Raw genomic sequence first — 19,000 nt, 5'->3', positions numbered from 1 at the left:
TTTAAACTGCCTTTCTGACTCCTTCCTATCACTTTGGGTGTTAATTCAGCCAGAAAGCCAGTAGCATGATTTGCAAGAACTCCACATTTTCATCTTAAAAACCAGAAAAGAAAAAAAAAAAAAAAAAAAAAAAGGGTTGTAGGGAAACAGACATACAGAGATACAGGTTTCTGGTGGATAAACAATTACTTAAGAGGCATAATTCCTTTTCAATATGAGATATTGATACATTTATAATGATGGTTTAGAGTTTTCAGGTAACTGTGTGACACCTCAAAACGTTCAATAATTGTGAACTGTAGTGAACTGGCCTCTGTAGACAGAAAAAAATGTGATGGTCCTTTATATCTCTAAGATGTATCTTAGTCCATTCTCCATATAGCTGCAGGATTAATGACATTCTTTGGCCTAACTTTGCTTTGTTTTCCCGAGACCCTGCTCACGCCACAATTTTATGCGAAGGGAAGTTATCAGCAACTTACTAACATTTCATTTACTGCATATGTGCCAATACTATGTGTATATTTAAATTATTTGGAGGTGGCCTTAACCCAATCTGACTGGTGAATTAAAATGTGAAATCTGTTCTGGACCAAAGAAATAAGCAGGGACGCCCGGGTGGCTCAGTCGATTAAGCGTCTAACTTCGGCTCAGGTCATGATCTCGCAGTTCGTGGGCTGGAGCCCCGCGTCGGGCTCTGTGCTGACAGCTCGGAGCCTGGAGCCTGCTTTGGATTCTGTGGCTCCCTCTCTCTGTGTTCCTCACCCGCCTGTGCTCTGTCTCCCTCTCTCTCAAAAAATGAACAGCAAAAAAATGTTTTTTTAAAAAAGAAATAAGCAGATGTGTCAGAGGCTTCTGTTTGGCCAACAGCATGCATATAAGCATGCTAAAGCCGAGTAGAGATCATGAGCACTTCACCCTCCTTCATCAGACCATGACATCTTGTCTTTGGCCTGTGTTCGTAGGGAAGAACCTTATGCCTCCTATACACGCGGAACGCTTTTTTTCCTGCCATGGTTAGCAGACGTAGGCTAACCTCACAGTGTGCATTCCCCATTCCCCACCCTTTGCCTTGTTCTTCCTGGTGGTCCACCCAGTGTGTGCCCCTGGGAACATACCAGGTAGGTGATGTGCTTGAAAAGTGGGTTATCCAGAGTCGGTATCTGTCTCCTGACTTACCTGGTGACTACAGAGTTACGGAGAGAAACAAAGAGCAGACTTTACAGTTGGTTCTCTCTTTGCAGAAGGATATCTTAAAATCGGATCTCATTATCTGCTCGGTGGCTGCCGTTCTGTCATTTGCCATCAGTGCCAGCACTGTGTTCCTGTCCTTGCGAGTACGTATCCCTTCGGCTTTATACTCCCCTGCCTCCTTATTCTCCCTAATAACAGAGCCGGCTGTGGGACTCCAGGGCATCGTCAGGGTAGTAGAGCCAGGAGAGGAAAACACAACACCAGCTGAGAGGTTTAAGGAACGTGGCTATTGTGCTGTGAAGAATTACGTCCCAGATGAGATTTGCTTCACACTGCAGATTGGGTTCAAGTGTTTTATCCCTTGTCCTCCGGCATCTGGGGAGCCGTATTGTTTGCTAGAGTAACAGCGCATGTCCTAGAACCCCGCGGTGGTAAGACAGGCCTACGGCTCACTGCCAGGAGCAGGACTGAAGGCATTACCATATCAGGAGGGAGACCGAGGTCCCCAAGCCAGAAGGCGTTTGGGAACATGGTTTTCAGGTAGAGAAACAAAAGTGGAGAGTTCTAGGTGGGGATTCTGGCTTGAGGTTCCAACAGACAGTTACTGTCTCCATATAAAAGTATTACACACTTAGGAGCTCTCTTTCCGAAAAGGAAAGTCTATTAGCTACGTTTGTCACTCTCCGCCTCTTCTTTTAAAAACAACAGTAACAAAATCTAAAGGGCAGAGTTCCCTTGGCCTCTGAACTTAGTAGGCCAGCTCTGCACCCCCTTCTTAGGGGCTCCCAATACAGGGTGGTTTTGTATGGGAGAAATTTTCAGAAACAAGCCCGGGGTTGCCTCTCTGTTCCGTTAGAGGGAAGAGGGGAAGGCCGGCAGTGTTACGTGATATTCCTGGACAGCCCTCCCCTGTCCTGCGAGGCTAAACCGTGACATTTGTCCTCTTGTATCACAGCCATTTCTCAGTGTCGTGCTGTTTGCCCTGGCTGGCTCGGTGGGGTTTGTGACCCATTACATGCTTCCTCAGCTCCGCAAGCACCATCCGTGGATGTGGATTTCACACCCCGTTCTTAAAAACAAAGAATATCAGCAGCGGGAAGTGAGAGGTCAGTAATCTATCCTTCGTTAAAAAAAAAACAAAACAAAACGATGTAGTGGAAGGTATCTTTTACAGCAGAGATTGTGTGCAACCAGTGTGAATGTGCTGAATGCCACAGGACTGCACACTTAAGGACCGTTACAGTGGCAGATGTTACATGATATCTATTTTACCACAATAAAAAAAAAAAAGGAGAGAGTGTACCTTAGAGTATGCAGTATCGCCCCCAGAGCAAGAAAGTTGAAGGGGAGTGAATCAGAACTGTGTTTTATAAAAATAGCAAGCGGTTGTTAGTAGTGGGGAAAATTAATTACCATTATTCAGACCTGAAGATTATGCTGTTCCAGCTTAAGTTGACCGGGGACCAGGAAGAACATCACTTTACTGTCCTCCCATCCTCCACAAAGTGTTTGGGGTGGGAGTGGGGCAGGGATGAAGCCCAAACCTCTGAATCTTCAGGACCTCTGACCCCTTGAATTTTGCTTCCCTTGACCCACACCCGTACTTCATGGACTCAGCTGTTCTCAGGGCTGTTTCCGGTCACAGTCATGCAACAGCCTGGTAATCGAGGCCGTGCCACCAGCTTCTAGATAAGAAGTCTCTCAGGAATTTCTCTCGTAGCTCTTCCCTTGCTCTGTGATCCCACAGATGGCGGAAGGATTGGATTCATCCCCATTTTCAGACACATTGAAGTTACAGGTCACAGACCGTAGCTGTCGTTTATAACTAGCTATTGCTGGTAATTCTGCACAGAACGTTGTAGCCTGTTGTAACGCCTCTGTTGTAGAGGGAGATATCTCACTGTCACCCTGTCCAGGCACAGGGGTATGTGAGCAGAGCCAAGACTGGCTGACCTGCAGGGATGCATCGGACTCCCCAGATTAGTTAGCAGTAACTTCGGTGGACTGGTATGACGAAGGGAAAGGGGGGGGCGAGACAATTTCAAAATGAAGAAGCGAAAAGAATCACTTCAGGTGCTGTCGAGAGCATTTCTTCAAGGAACATCTCTGGGTGGGTATGTGGAGCTGCCTGAATCTGAAACAGCCAGATCAGGAAAATTGTAGATTGTTTAGTGGAAAAATACGGCATCGAGGGTCTGCTGCGCATATAGGGTTTAGGGGGTGGAGAAGGGTCACCTGACCGCTCTGCCCTCAGAGACTTGCTTTTCTCAACATGCAACGGGGCAGCTAGCTTAAGGGTCAAGCTTAATATATTTGTGCTATACACACACACACACACACACACACACACACACACACACACACATTTTAAATGTTCTGTTACATTCTAGGTGCTACTTAAATGCATAGTATTTTAAACCTGCATGGGCCATTTTTTTAAATTTATTTATTTTGGCGGGGGGAGAGCATGTGCACAAGCGGGGGAGGGGCAGAGAGAGAGGGGAGACACAGAATCCAAAGCAGGCTTCAGGCTCCGAGCTGTCAGCACAGAGCCTGACACGGGGCTTGAACTCATGAGCTGTGAGATCATGACCTGAGCCGAAGTCGGATGCCCAACTGACTGAGCCACCCAGGAGCCCCTTCATGACCTTTTCAGCACATGATTCAAGCCCAGGTAACGTGAACGTGTTTGTATGTTGATGTCTCCTCTTTGAGGGATGAGTGAGCAGGCGGGCCTGGGCGTCTGTCCTGTAACGGGGGGCTGGGGGTTCACGTCTGTTAGCACAGGCTCAGGCAGAAGCTCTGTGGCTGTTTCTCCCTTGCCTGCATGGGCTGTTTATAAGCCACCTGAAATCTAGCCAAGAGTAATAGACTTGACAAATTAGGCATATAATGAAGAACAGATTGCATTTCAAAATTATGTGTGTTAGAAGGAAAATCCAAATATTTAAAATACGATGGTATGAACTCGTTGAAAAGCTATTACTCATTTTGGTATCATCCAGATCCCGAATTTCCTTGCCTCTTCTTCCTGGCCTTCTGCCTTTTAGGTCTTTTGCTCTTTATGTCTCCTACTAACAAGAAAAAACATGCCCAGGAAATTCAGACCAACTGTATACCTTTTTTTTTTAATGTTTATTTATTCTTGAGACAGAGACAGAGTGTGAATGGGGGGGGGGGGTGTGCAGAGAGAGAGGGAGACACAGAATCCGAAATAGGCTCCAGGCTCCGAGCTGTCAGCGCAGAGCCCAATGCGGGGCTCAAACCCACGAACTGTGAGATCATGACCTGAGCCGAAGTCAGACGCCCAACTGACTGAGCCACCCAGGCGCCCCAAACCGTATACCTTTTAATGTGAAAACTGTGCTCAAATCTTCTCATTGGATCACAGAATACTATTACTGGAAGAGAAGGTTGAGCAGAGCAGGGCGGCAGGTCTGTGGCCTACCACTTGAGTCCCCTAATCCCACGGCAGACATCGCTGAGAACAAGCCTAAACCTGGGCCAGAGGCAGACACTGAATCGGCATGGGAGATGAGATGTATGTACTCTCCCTGTCTCAGAGTTTGTAGAATCCCGCCCCACCCTTTACCTGGGAGGAGGCTGAAGCCCACAGACCTCAAGGGTCCCAGCAAGTCTGTGGCCAGTGAGTGACCAGAAAGAACCCAGGGCATCTTACTCCGGTGGGGTGCTCTTTCTGCTCCCCCGTCAGCTCTCGGTCTAGCAGGCTGATCGTGTGCAGTTCGTATGCGGCCCTTAGACCACATGTTGCTGCCGTCCTTGTTGCCCAGCAGGGCCACGTCGCTGTGGTAGGTCCTGCTAAATCCGACAGGCCGTAGTCTCATGCCAGCTCTGCAAAGCTTGCTTTCAGCCCTGGATTGAGACAGACTCATCACACTGAATTCTGGGCCTTCTCATGGTTTCTCAAATACACCCCATTCTCTGACCGTCCCCCTTGCTGTTCCCTTTGCCTGTGATGCTTTTTCAAGCATCACTGGACTCGCGCCACTAACTCATCTTTCAGGTCTCTGTTTAAAAGTCAGTCCCTCGGGGCGCCTGGGTGGCGCAGTCGGTTAAGCGTCCGACTTCAGCCAGGTCACGATCTCGCGGTCCGTGAGTTCGAGCCCCGCGTCAGGCTCTGGGCTGATGGCTCGGAGCCTGGAGCCTGTTTCCGATTCTGTGTCTCCCTCTCTCTCTGCCCCTCCCCCGTTCATGCTCTGTCTCTCTCTGTCCCAAAAATAAATAAAAAACGTTGAAAAAAAAAAAATTTAAAAGTCAGTCCCTCCAGGAGCACCCTGGTGGCTCAGTTGGTTGAGCATCCGACTCTTGATTTTGGCTCAGGTCACGAGCTCACCGTTCGTGGGCTGGAGCCCCACATCAGGCTCAGCAGGAATTTCTCTTTCCTTCCATCTCTCTCTGCCCATCCTGCTCTCTCTCTCTCAAAACAAACAAACAACAAACTCAAAACTCAAACCCTCCAGAAGTCTTTCCCTGACCACCAGGAGTAGGACTAACTTCCTGACTGTGCCCGTGAACCGCCCTCTCCATAACATCCTCTGCAGTGACTGTGAGCGACATACCACTTGCTCATGCTGGTCCTTCACTGCTCCCCGTGGTGCTGGGCACAGAAGTGTCTCTCCTGAACTGCACTGCACTGAGATGTCATCAGCCCTCTGTTTGCTAGAACAGACTTCAACCTTGCTGGGTATACTTTCTCTCAGTTTTCTTTCCTTTCTGCATATCTCTGATATGTAATTTTACTTGCCATACAAAATTACTTGGAGATACAAAATAAATTTTGATACAAAATTCAGATTACGGCTCAAGTTGAGGCCTGTAGATTGAAATGTATTGTTTAGCCAATTCAGTTCTTTACTTTCGAGACTAATTTAAGTAAACTTTATCCCATACTAGTCCCAACAAGATGTTTCATCAATATTGGAGCTAAAAGAATAAAGTTTTATCACTCATAGTACAGTTGAGCCATAGTGGTGATGTCGTTGTAACTGACATATTAATGGGTATGTAAGGTGGTTTTTTTCTTCTCTATCCCCACTAGTCTAAGTGAATCATGCTGAAAATAACAAGATAACTAAGTAGACAGCACCACAGATGACATCATGTTAGTCAAGTATGGAGCTTCTAAGACCAAATGTTTAAGGAGCATTGTATTTTTAGAAAATAAAACAAATTATCCTGAATTATGATGGTAATTCCAGACAAATGACTTCATTGATAGGCCACTGTTGTAAAAGAGTCAGAAGTCGGATCTACTTGAAAACTTGTTTTATTGAATGTCACTAGATACCTATCTTTCAATAACTAATTTGAACATAAAGAGACTAAATGCTGCAATCAAAAGACATAGGGTGACAGAATGGATAAAAACAACAACAGCAAGACCCATCTATCTGCTGCTTCCAGGAGACCCAGGTAAAAGACACCTGCAGATTGAAAGTGAGGGGGTGAAGAAACATCTGTCTTGTAAATGGATGTCAAAAGAAAGCCAGAGTAGCAATACTTACATTGGGCAGAATAGGCTTTAAAACAAAGACTGTAACAAGAGACAAAGAAGGACATTATATCACAATAAAGGGGACAATCCAACGGGAAGATGTAACAATTATAAATATTTACACATCCAACCTAGGAGCACCCAACTGCATAAAAGAGTTAATAACAAACATAAAGGAACTAATCAGTAATAACACAATGATAGTAGGGTACTTCAACACCCTACTTACAGCAAGGGACAGATCATTTAAATAGAACATCAACAAGGAAACAATGGTTTTGAACAACACGTTGGAGCAGATGGATTGAACAGGTATTTTCAGAACATCCCATCCTAAACCAGCAGAATACACGTCCTTTTCAAGTGCACACAGAGTGTTCTCCAGAATAGATCATATATTAGCCCACAAAACCAACCTCAACAAATTAAGGAAGATTGAAGTCATACCTTGCATCTTTTCTGACACAGCACCATACAACTATGAGTCAACCGCAAGAAATAATTTGGAAAGACCACAAATACATAGGGGTTAAATAACATGCTACAAAATAATGAATGGGTCAAGCAAATCAAAGAAGAAATTAAAAAGTACCTGGAAACAAATGAGAATGGAAACACAATGGTCCAAAACCTCTGAGATACAGCAAAAGTGGTTCTAAGAGGGAACTTTATAGCAATACAGGCCTATCTCAAGAAGCAAGAAAACTCTCTAATAAACAACATAACCTTACACCTGAAGGAGCTAGAAAAAGGACAACAAACAAAACTTAAAACAAGCAGAAGGAAGGAAATAATTAAGAGCAGAAATAAATGATACCAAACTAAACACACACACACACACACACACACACACACACACACACACACACACACACACAATAGAGCAGGTCAGTGAAACTAGGAGCTGGTTCTCTGAAAACAAAAATCAGTATAATTTACAATCTTCTAGCGAGACTTCTCATGAAAAAGAAGAAAGGACTCAAAGTCACAAATGAGGGAGGAAAAATAACAACCAATAATCACAGAAATACAAATAAAATAATAAGAGAATATTATGAAAAACTATGTACCAACAAATTGGACAACCTAGAAGAAATGGATACATTCCTAGAAACATAAAAACTACCAAAATTGAAACAGGAAGATAGAAAATTTGAACAGACCTATAACCAGCAAATAAATGGAATCAGTAATCAAAAAACTCCCAACAAGCAAAAGTCTAGGACCAGATGGCTTCACAAGTGAGTTCTACCAAACATTTAAAGAGGAGTTAATAACCATTCTCAAACTATTCCAAAAAGAGAAAAAGAAGGAAAACTTCCAAATTCATTCTATGAGGCCAGCATTACCCTGATACCAAAACTAGATAAAAAAAAGAGAACTATAAGCCAATATCCTTGATGCACATACATGCAAAAATCCTCAACAAAATACCAGCAAACCAAATTCAACAATGCATTAAAGAAAACATTCACCATGGTTAAGTGGGATTTGTTCCAAAGTCGTTCAGTATTCGCAAATTGATCAATGTGTTACATCACATCAATAAGAGAAAGGATAAGAACCATGTGATCATTTCAATAGGCACAGAAAAAGCATTTGACAAAGTACAACATCCATTCATGATAAAACCCTCAATAAAGTAGGTTTAGAGGGAACATAGCTCACTGTAATAAAGGCCATTTATTAAAAAAACCACAGCTAATATCATCCTTAATGGATGGAACTGAGAGTTTTTTCCCCCTAAGGTCAGGAACAAGACAAGGATGTCCACTCTTAATACTTTTATTCAGCATAGTACTGGAAGTCCTAGGCACAGCAATCAGATGACACAAAGAAATAAGAGGCATCCACGTCGGCAAGGAAGACGTAAACTTTCACTATTTGCAGATGACATGATACTATATTCAGGAAACCAGAAAGACCCACCCACCCCCCAAAAAAACCTGCTAAGGCTGATAAACTAATTCAATAAAGTTGCAATTATACAAAATCGGTGTATGGAAATCTGCCGTGTTCATATACACTAATGATGAAGCTGCAGAAAGAGAAATTAAGAAAAACAATCCCATTTACATCTGCACCAAAAATAATAAGATACCTGGGAATAAGCCTAACCAAAGAGGTGAAAGACCTGTACTCTGAAACTATAAAACACTGACGAAAGAAATTCAAGAGGACACAAAGAAATGGAAAGACATGCCATGCTCACGGATTGGGAGAACAAATATTGCTAAAATGTCTACACTACTCAAAGCAACCTACACATCTAATGCAATCCCTATCGAAATACCACCAGCATTTTCCACAGAACTTATAACAAATAAGTCTGAAACTTGTATGGAACCACAAAAGACCTCGAATAGCCAAAGCAACCTTGAAAAGGAAAAGGAAAGCTGGAGGCATCACAATTCTGGACTTCAAGTTATGTGACAAAGCTGTAATAATCAAAACAGTATGGCGCTGGCACAAAAACAGACACATAGATCACTAGAACAGAATAGAAAACCCAGAAATAAACCCATAATTATATGGTCAATTAATCTTTGACAAAGCAGGAGAGAATATCAAATGGGAAAAAAGACAGTCTCTTCAACAAATGGTGTTGAGAAAACTGGACAGCTACATGCAAAAGGAAGAAACTGGACCGCTTTCTTACACCATACAGAAAAAATTAATTAAAAAGTGGATTAAATACCTACCTACATGTGGGACCTGAAATCATTAAAATCCTGGAAGAGAGCACAGGCAGTAACCTCTTTGACATCTGTCATAGGAACTTTTTCTCAGGCAAGAGAAACAAAAGCCAAACTAAACTATTGGGATCACATCAAAATAAAAAGCTTCTACACAGTGAAAGAAACAATCAACAAAACTAAAAGGCAACCTACAGAATAGGAGAGGAGATTTGCAAATAACATATCTGATAAAGGGTTAGTATGCAAAATATGTATAGAACTTCTAAAACTCAACACCCCAAAACAGAATAATACAATTACAACATAGGCAAAAAACACGAACAGACATTTCTCCAAAGAAGACATCCAGATGGCCAACAGACACATGAAAAGGTGCTCAACATCACTTATCATCAAGAAAATGCAAATCAAAACCACAATGAGCTATCACTTCACACCTATCAGAATGGCTAAAATCAACAACTCAAGGGACAACTGGTGTTGGTAAGGATATGGAGAAAAAGAAACATTTGTGCACTGTTGGTGGGAATGCAGACTGGTACAGCCAATGTGGAAAACAGTGTGGAGTTCCCCAAGTCACACTACTGGGTATTTATCCAAAGAATACAAAAACACGAATTCAAAGGGATACATGAACCTCCTATGTTTATGTCAGCATTATTTACAGTAACCAAATTATGGAATTAGCCCAAGTATCTATCAATAGGTGAATGGAAATAGAAAGATGTTATATCTATCTATCTATCTATCTATCTATCTATCTATCTATAGATAGATATATACACACACACATATATATGCCTATATATATATATGTATGTGTGTTATCTATCTATCTATATATATATATATAGATAAATAGATGCTATATCTATAGATATAGATATAGATAATGGAATTCAGCCATAAAAAGGAATGAAATCTTGCCATTTGCGATGACATGGATGGATCTAGAGAGTATTTTGTTAAGTGAAATGCATCAGTCAGACGAAGGCAAATACCATGATTTCATTCATATGTGGAATTTAGGAAGCAAAACAAATGAGCAAAGGGGGAAAAAAGAGAGAGACAAGTTAAGAAACAGACTCTTAATGATGGAGAATAAACTGATGGCTACCAGAGGGGAGATGGGGGGGGGGGATGGTGGAAACAGGTGATGGGGATGAAGGAGGGCACTTGTTGTGATGAGCACAGGGTGATGTATGGAAGTGTTGAATCACTATATTGTATATCTGAAACTAATATAGCACTGTATGTTAACCAACCTGAATTAAAATAAAAATTAAATATGACAAAAAATCATTTTATCTAAGAACTTTCAAAAGGAATCGTGTCATTTAGGAAAGGAATAATGGAGTTGGGTCATAATTTCATATGGTCCTCCAAGAAGAAATTTCCCTAATATTATCATTCTTGGCTCTTAAGAGTTTAAGAAAAATTGAAGTACTGTGATTTGATGATCATACTCCTACTGTAAAAGTGGGTTTTAATGGGGTTTAAAGCGATTGAGATAGAGAATAATTCCATTATTGACATTCACTTGTTTATTCATTCAGAAAATGCTTATGAATATACTGTTCATTAAAAATAGAATTACTGGGGCGCCTGCGTGGCTAAGTCAGTTAAGTGTCTGACTTCAGCTTAGGTCATGATCTCATAGTTTGTGAGTTCGAGCCCCACATCAGACTCTGTGCTGACAGCTTGGAGCCTGGAGCCTGCTTTGGACTCTGTGTCTTCCTCTCTCTCTGCCCTTCCTTTGCTCATGCTCTCTCTGTCTCTCTCTCTCTCTCTCAAAAAATGAATAAACATTAAAAAATATTTTTAAAATAGAATTACTGAGTTCCTACCTGACACCAAGCCTGTGAACCAGTGAGACAGGATGACGAAGATGTGGTTTCTGTCATCAAAGAGTTTCTGACCTGTTAAACAAACCTATGGCTGTGCCAGAATGGAAGAGCCATGACCGCTACATACACACTGATGTGGGGTCAACACTATGTGCAGCCTTGCAGGAAATTCAAGGAAGTAGAAAGCCCAGAGCCTAAGTGTAGGGGCTATAATTATTCATGGCTTACGTTTTTCCAACTGCTTGGACATAATATATAAAATGGAAAAATGTATGAATTTTAGAACTACATGTTGAATTAATCTCTGGTGCATAGTAGGTGTTCAATAACATTGGTTGAACGAACAGATGAATGATCAGTGCTCTGTAAATTCATCGAAAGAAGACTTCCCTGTAGGCTGACAGGAAAAAGCCTTGTAAGGTAAAGGCTGGTTTGAAGGACTCGAGTGTACATGTGGATGGTAAACTATATACAAACAGGCTCATCCTTCTGCAAAAAAAATGGTTTCCTAAAAAGCTTAAGCTATAATTTTTGGATACACTAGAATAAATGGGCAAAAGATGATAGAAATTAGAAATTGTAAACAACACCAGTTGAGAACTTCACTGAAACTGTAATTTAAAAAAAAATTCACTCTAATGAAACTAATTCACGAACCAGTCCCGATTTTGTCATTCTTAAATGAGACTTACTTTGCATTTTAGCAAATCTTGCCTGTGATTTGCAGATAGACTGGTTTCAACATGTGGGAGACCTGGTTCTGAGAGATGTTTCTTTTTCTAATGTATTTTGTGTTTATAGCAAGGTAATAACCTAGATTAAAAATCAAATAGTACAAGTTGTAATGAAAAGCAGCAGACTCTTGTCAACTTTTTGCCATGTCTGATTCTCCCTCTCCACGAAAAAGTCCTTTTTATCCTTTAGGTATTTCTTCTGGTCCTTACCATAATTCTTCGAAGTGAGGTGCATGTTCTCCTGTGTCTTGATATTTCAGATTTGCCTATCTACTGACTTCCTGTTCTGAACAAGGATTCCTCTCTTTTATCTTCCCTCGTACGTTAACATCTTCCCTTTCTCCTTCCTCACGGTATGGTTTTAATATTCTCTGAACAAATACTCAGGGTTTTGTTTTTCTACTAAGTCTATGGTTGTTCTATTGTTGTTCGCTTCTGGCCCAGTAGTATACCATGATTATCTTTCCTTTCTTGTTCACATTTCTGTTTTTGTACTTGCTAACCTTTCTAATAGCTATGGAAAATGTCTCTCAGTTCAGTTTTCCCTTCAGGCAAACCTGCCAGGTGATCTACTGGTTCCCATCTCCCCAGACTCCCTCCCGGAACCTGCTCCAATTGTTCCTTGTTTACTCCCTCTTTGTGAATGAAGCAAATCCTTCAGTCACTTTAGGCGGCTTTGTATATCTCCAAGCATTTCCATTCTACTCTGTACTTTGTACTAATGGATAGTTAGTTTGTATTATGGAGCAACTAAGGAGGCAAACGCTTCTGTAAGAATTCCAAGGTAATGTCTCCTGTTGCCCAGCTTCTGCTGCTGCTGTTGGAAAGTCTGATGCCTTTCTGACCCCTCCCCCCGACCCCGGCCCTTTATATGTGACTGGATTTTCCCCTGCGGGAAGCTCTTGGAACATTAAGGAGGGAATTAAAGTGTCATGGCCCAGAGAATGGGGTCAGATTTTGGCTCTGTCACATAGTAATTGTGCTTAACCATCATGATTCAATTTTGTCATTTATAATTGGGGGTTCCTACAAGAAAGATTTGTTGGGGGGATGAAATGAATCAAGATAATAAGTATAGAATATTGGCGTAGCCCTTGGCAGGCAGAATGCATTCAGTAAGTGTATACATCTCCTCCTCCTGTTCCCCAGAGTTAAATTCAATCATTGCACACCTTGCTTTGTGCCTCATTTCATCCATTGTGCTAGATGGCCGGTGGCCCTTTATCATTTGGATATATATGTTCAATGGTTTTGAAATTTTTGTCAATAGGTGATCGTACTGCCTGAATGACCTCGTTCACAGAATTTCCATGGTGATTAAATGAAGCCCAATAATCTATGTAAAAGTCCTTTGTGGCATGACAGGCATTGTTTGATTTCAAAACATAAAGGCTGTGTTGGGGTCTTTGGGAAGGTCTCGTCTTTGTATGCGTGACTAGGAGAGGCTATGGCTCTGGGAAGAAGAACGTATTTCTTACTTCTTCCTTTTTTGGCCCGCATAACAGGTTGCTAACATCAGGTGGTAGTGAGAGACCTGAAAAACCCTTCAAAGCCTCTTTAGTTCAAAGTGACTAAAATAGTTTGGAGCATGAACTGAACTAGTGTCAGCTGAGTACCAGTCCCCTTTGCTATGATGCTTGCATAGGACGGTGCATTCCAGCGAAATGGCTTAGAGCTGATGTGTCAAAAAATAGCCTGTCAGCCGGAAGCCTGCCTTATTAATTATTCCCTCTGTTGTTATTCTCCTCATGTACCTTCTCTTCCCCTCCTTCTCTTCCCCCCTCTGCCAGGCACTGCTTCATTTCACTCTCCCGCTCTGTTCTCCTTCTAGTCAACTGGGGAACTTCTCTCTCTGTGTCAGTCTGGAGGTGGCTGGAGTGGAACCAGGTTCACACTGCGGCAGCAGAAAAAGGAAGGTGGGATTCACTTGCCTCTGCTCAAAGGGGAGCGAGGCTACAGGAGGCCTGGAGAAGCACAGGCCAGTGCTGGCCAGCCTCAAGAAGGAGAGGGTCTGGGGACAGAGCTCAGTGGTCAGCTGCCAACCTCAGCTTTCGAGCAAGCCACGGGGTGTTTACCCAAGTGCCCAGTGGGGTTCTTCTAGACTGCGGATACATCGAAAACAATGTGGAAATAAAACGAATGGCCAGTAATTGGAGAAGTGTAAAGAAAAAACAGCCTAACACTAAAAATCAAGAGGTCTAAATATGCATGTGATGTATGCAGGACGGAATGTGGCAGCTTTGGGCTCTTGCGGCCCAGTGTGCATAGAAGCGCAGAATCAGGCCATTGGGAGGAATGATGTTAGTTCTCAGCTGCAGTGGGTGAGGTCACTATGATGAGTGCTGACTTAGTCTCCCTGATGTGCATGCACTGGGGTCTTATCTGAAGCGCTTAACCCACAGAGTGCTCTATGATAGGAAAATATATGGAGATGCCAGTGGAACAACGGGAATGGTGTTTTAAAGCGATCTTGTAACTTATGCATTCCTTACAAGTGCATACTCCTCGTAGGTTACTAGATCGCTTTAAAACATACAAATCACACTTCCTTTGGGGGAGAAATTACGATTTTGCAGATTAGACATTCACTGAGTACCTGCATTGTACTAGGCACTGTGTTTGGTGTTGAGAATGCAAAAATTAGTAAGAGCATAATCCTTGCTTTTGACAAGATGGCTGTTCTAACAAGAAACATCTTCCCTCCTGTGCTCCTAGTGAGAACATTTGAAAGTTGCTCTTAATGCTTTTCACATGAAAATTTTTTTTTTTTTTTTTTAAATTTTTTTTTTTCAACGTTTTTTATTTATTTTTGGGACAGAGAGAGACAGAGCATGAACGGGGGAGGGGCAGAGAGAGAGGGAGACACAGAATCGGAAATAGGCTCCAGGCTCCCAGCCATCAGCCCAGAGCCTGACGCGGGGCTCGAACTCACGGACCGCGAGATCGTGACCTGGCTGAAGTCGGACGCTCAACCGACTGCGCCACCCAGGCGCCCCTCACATGAAAATTTTTGACCTAACCTTCTTCATGTGAAAAATTAATAAATGATTTCAATAGTGTTTTAGTTTTAAATACTATGATTTTGTATTAGCAGAGGACCTTTCTATCAAGAGGAGAAAGCACATTATTGCATCGATTCTCCCGAGAGCCTCTCTATCCCTTTGAGGAGATGTGAAGGATGCATTTTTATTCCCACTGAATTAATGAAAAAAAAATCAGTGGGAAGTTTTGGGAAAATGAGCTAAACATTTTTAAAAATTGAGTTAGACTTTGTATCAAATTAAATTCCAGATGGATTAAAGATTTAAAAAAAATTTTTTTTAAAGGAGGAAAAGAAGAAAGAAAGAACCAGAATAGCACTGCAAGAAAATATAGGTCAAGTTATATAATCTTGGTTGGGAAGAGAAAAATAATTTTCCTAGCATGACCCCAAAGTCAAAAACCACTGAAGAAACCACAAAAAATTTTATTCTCTGAAAAATGTCAGTTTTAATATTCTGATTCCTGAATGTTGCTCTTTACTACCTTGTATTTCTTTGAGAGGTTTTACCAGGGTGTTGATCCTGGTAATAATTACTGAGTCATTCAAAAATAATGCTAGAACCTGTCACAGGCCAGGGACTGTGCAGAATGTTGGGGGAAGCACTGGGTGGCAAGGCCTCACCGTGGGGTGAACCTTCTGAGAGAAGAAGTGTACTATGGCCAGGAGTGAAACTCGAACCCCTGCACGGCAGGCATTGCCACACCACGGAAACCCCGGCCTCTCCTCAGACTCTGTCGTACTGGGTGTCTGCTTTAGTTAAATGAACTATGAATCAATTCATCGGTGATGTTGCCTGAATGTCCTGCGCGGCTCCTGTGGACAGCGTCCAGGGCTAAATGCCCAAGCATGCTGGAGAAAAACAGCCTCGCCCCCTGGCTGTAGTAGAGAGGTGGACATTCGTCCCACAGATTAACATACACGTACAGGGTTTGAAGTACAGCGAAGGGAAGGAGTATAAAGGGATCCTGAGCTAGATCTGAAAGACCAAGAAAGGCTTCTTTGAGGAGGCTGACATTTAATTGGAGGCTTGGAAGATAAAGAGGGGAGTTAACCCTTAAATTGGAGGAAGAGGGTTCCAGGCAGGAGAAGGGCCATGGGCACATCCTCTACTGACTAATGGGAACGGAAAAGTCACGAGGACCTTGGCTTTATCCTAAGCGGAATTACAGGGCTTTGAGCAACAGAGGAATGTGATTTGCTTTATGTTTAAGGATGATTACTTACCCTCTTCATGCTACTGGCTTTGGAAGCGAAGCCTTTTCTAGAGAATAAACCATGGCGTGTACATGATAGTGCTAAGGACTTTGCGATGTGAGGTTCGGCCCAGCAAGAAAGATGACGAGGAGAAGCCCTCGTAGGGAAAAGCGATCGCCTCTAATGAGGGGATGCCACCAGCCTGGACGTGGTGATTCCATTTTGCGGGGCGTCTCCGCCTTAGATGCCTCAGGGTGACGGGGCCGCTTGAACTGAGCGGCAGCCATCTGGAAATGTTTGTGAACACGCCTGGCCCCTGTGAAGGCGAGAAGTCATGCATCCTTGCAGCCGAAGTGGCAATTCAAGGTTTGAACTGGAGGAAATTGTCTCCCTAAAGATAAAAACATCCCGAAGGTTTTTGATTCGCTTTTAATTATCGAGAAGGACTTCTTTTAGTAACGTAAGCTTCTAAATAAAACAACCTGAAAGGCCTTGGAGAAAGTTTAAAGCACTCAATTGTAGTAAGTTGTATATAACTTGTAAATGGCGTAGTTAGTTTGCATTCTTTTCCTCACGGGCCTAATATTCCAGGGAAGAGAGAAATACTAATGCTCAAGGAAGGTCTTTTATGGTCTCTGTGCATATTCAGGGCATTGCCAAAGGACAGTTATAAAATACCATTGCAAAGATTTTCTTTCTCACTTGACTTTCTATGAATACTGAGGCAGTTTGGGGCCCTAAGAAACATGTTTATCATGCTAGTGCATTTGTAAGCTTTGCCTTTCATTAGCTTTTCGTGGTCACCCCATAAGAAAAGATTCAGTGTCGTCTTTTAGAATTCAGAATTCTGGAATTACATTGCTGTTTTAGTTTCCTCCCGTGTAATTATTCTTCTTCCTTTCTGCTTCCCCTCCACTCCCAAACATAAACATTCAGTATGAGTTCGACTTGTCTGTTAAGAGTTTTCTACCATCTAGAGATTGTAACGTTTCGTTGGAATAAATTCCCAAGCTTGCTAGGAGGATAGAGATATGGAACATTTACGGGGAAATTGATTTTCTTTCAACATAAAGGATTAGCAGAAGCTGGAGTCAAAAGTTTGGAGTTGGTGATGCTGCTGTTATTCCTGTATGTTTATTGTAACCCCCTTTCCACGTCCTTCTCCACCCCCGGTTTGGCCGGATGTCCTGACACCAGTCAGGGAAGCCGTGCCTTGGGATAAATCTTCACCTAGAATGTTTTCCCCTTAATGTACAGTACGTAAACCCGTGCTTGCCGGTGCGTGCAGATGGCATAAAGCACATCCTCTGGCCTCTCATCCAGAGATTCAGAATCGGTGGGTTGCCTGTGGGAAGAGCCAGGATATCTAGTCACATGCCTCAAAGCTGTGCCTGTGCTGTAGTTTCCACACACATCCCTCCCTTCCAGGTACCACAGAGGGTTAAATCTCACAGAATCAATACCTCTGCTCTCAAATATTTGGAAAGGCACGGATGGTAAATTCAGATCTTATTGGTGATTTCTGTACATGTTTTTTGAAATTCATTGCTTTGTGTGTTTCTGCGATGGAGAAACGAAAATTCTTATAGAAAACCCGTATTTGTTATCACTATCTGCCGTAAATCCTTGCAAGGACTGCAGTGACATTGTGTCCCTGCCCTCACATCAACCCCACTCACTGGAAAACATCATGGTCTGATAGCAAATGTGACAAGCGTTTGAAAGCCTGGATCGCACTCCCCCATCCACATGGCACTAGCATTCTACAGTGACGAGCTGTAGATGTTTCTTTTAATTCAGATGTTTTTCTAACAGCCCTGCAGCATGAGGTTGGCTTGTATTTCCTTAATTTACATATTTTTGCAGGAATCTAGCTAAGGTTGTCATGTTTCTCTGAATTGGTGACAATTATTGATAGAACTCTGTAAATGTATTTTTGTAAGCAGGCTGAATTGAATTGCATTTGATGTGACGGCCCCAATCTGACACTGTTGACTTCATATAAATTGAGAAATCAGAAAAAATAATGTGCATAGAAGGAAACCTAAACGTACCCGATTGGACTTTAAGAGAGACTAAAATAGGAAATATTGCTTAATGTGTTATAGTTAGAAAGTTTTTGTTTTGTACTCAAAGAGTAATTCCAAGAGGCTGCTTTTTGTTTGATTTAATGATCCAGAGTTCCCTCGAACACTAAAAATGATAAGATAATAGGTGAACGTTTACAGAACCCTAAGCCGACGGAGGCATAGCGTCTACTCTTGACAAACCCACAGTCTAGTGGGGAGATTAATATTTAAATGAATGCTCCATGGTGTAACAGGTACTATAATTAGAGAATTCACAGTGCATAGTGATGGCACAAAGGAATGATGTATTCTGCCTGAAAACTAAAGGTAGTAATACAGAATGCTGGTTCAGTGTCTTGCAGAAGCTTCGTGGGTCCTTGCTGTATGGCGGCACAGTGGACCACCGGCGGTGAGGAGATGGCGGGGTCCGCCCAGCACAGGCAGAAAGGGGGGCATGCGTTGTTTCTAAAGAATTTTAGAACAATAATAATGCCAATTACAATTTGGACTCCTTTTTTACTTTCACCTTGTGCCAACAGTTCTAAACACTGTCAGTGATTAGACCCTTCCCCTGGGATGGACACTCCCGAGTGCACAGCCCTGGAAAACGGCCGGTAGCAACTGTACTGGGAATGGTCAGGGACATGGGGAGCGGGCAAGACCAGGAGTTCCTCAAGCAGGAAATACAGAAGGACATTCCAGGAA

General features: G+C 42.5%; 1 protein-coding gene across 4 annotated transcripts in view; it reads left to right on the top strand.

The window, feature by feature from the left end:
- The window catches only part of PCNX2 (pecanex 2), a 303,842-nt gene that overhangs the window by 149,680 nt on the left and 135,162 nt on the right, over window positions 1–19,000 (top strand). For all 4 annotated transcript variants that reach the window (XM_058696163.1, XM_058696164.1, XM_058696165.1 and 1 more), the window contains exons 18-19: window positions 1,245–1,337; window positions 2,150–2,300. In XM_058696163.1, coding sequence (XP_058552146.1) covers window positions 1,245–1,337; window positions 2,150–2,300 — 244 coding nt within the window. The remainder of the gene's footprint in view (window positions 1–1,244; window positions 1,338–2,149; window positions 2,301–19,000) is intronic.

This window comes from Neofelis nebulosa, chromosome 13 (assembly GCF_028018385.1).
Source record: "Neofelis nebulosa isolate mNeoNeb1 chromosome 13, mNeoNeb1.pri, whole genome shotgun sequence".
In the NCBI taxonomy this organism is placed as follows: domain Eukaryota; kingdom Metazoa; phylum Chordata; class Mammalia; order Carnivora; family Felidae; genus Neofelis; species Neofelis nebulosa.
The sequence above is the reverse complement of the archived record's forward strand: the minus strand, read 5'-3'. Positions and strand labels throughout refer to the sequence as shown.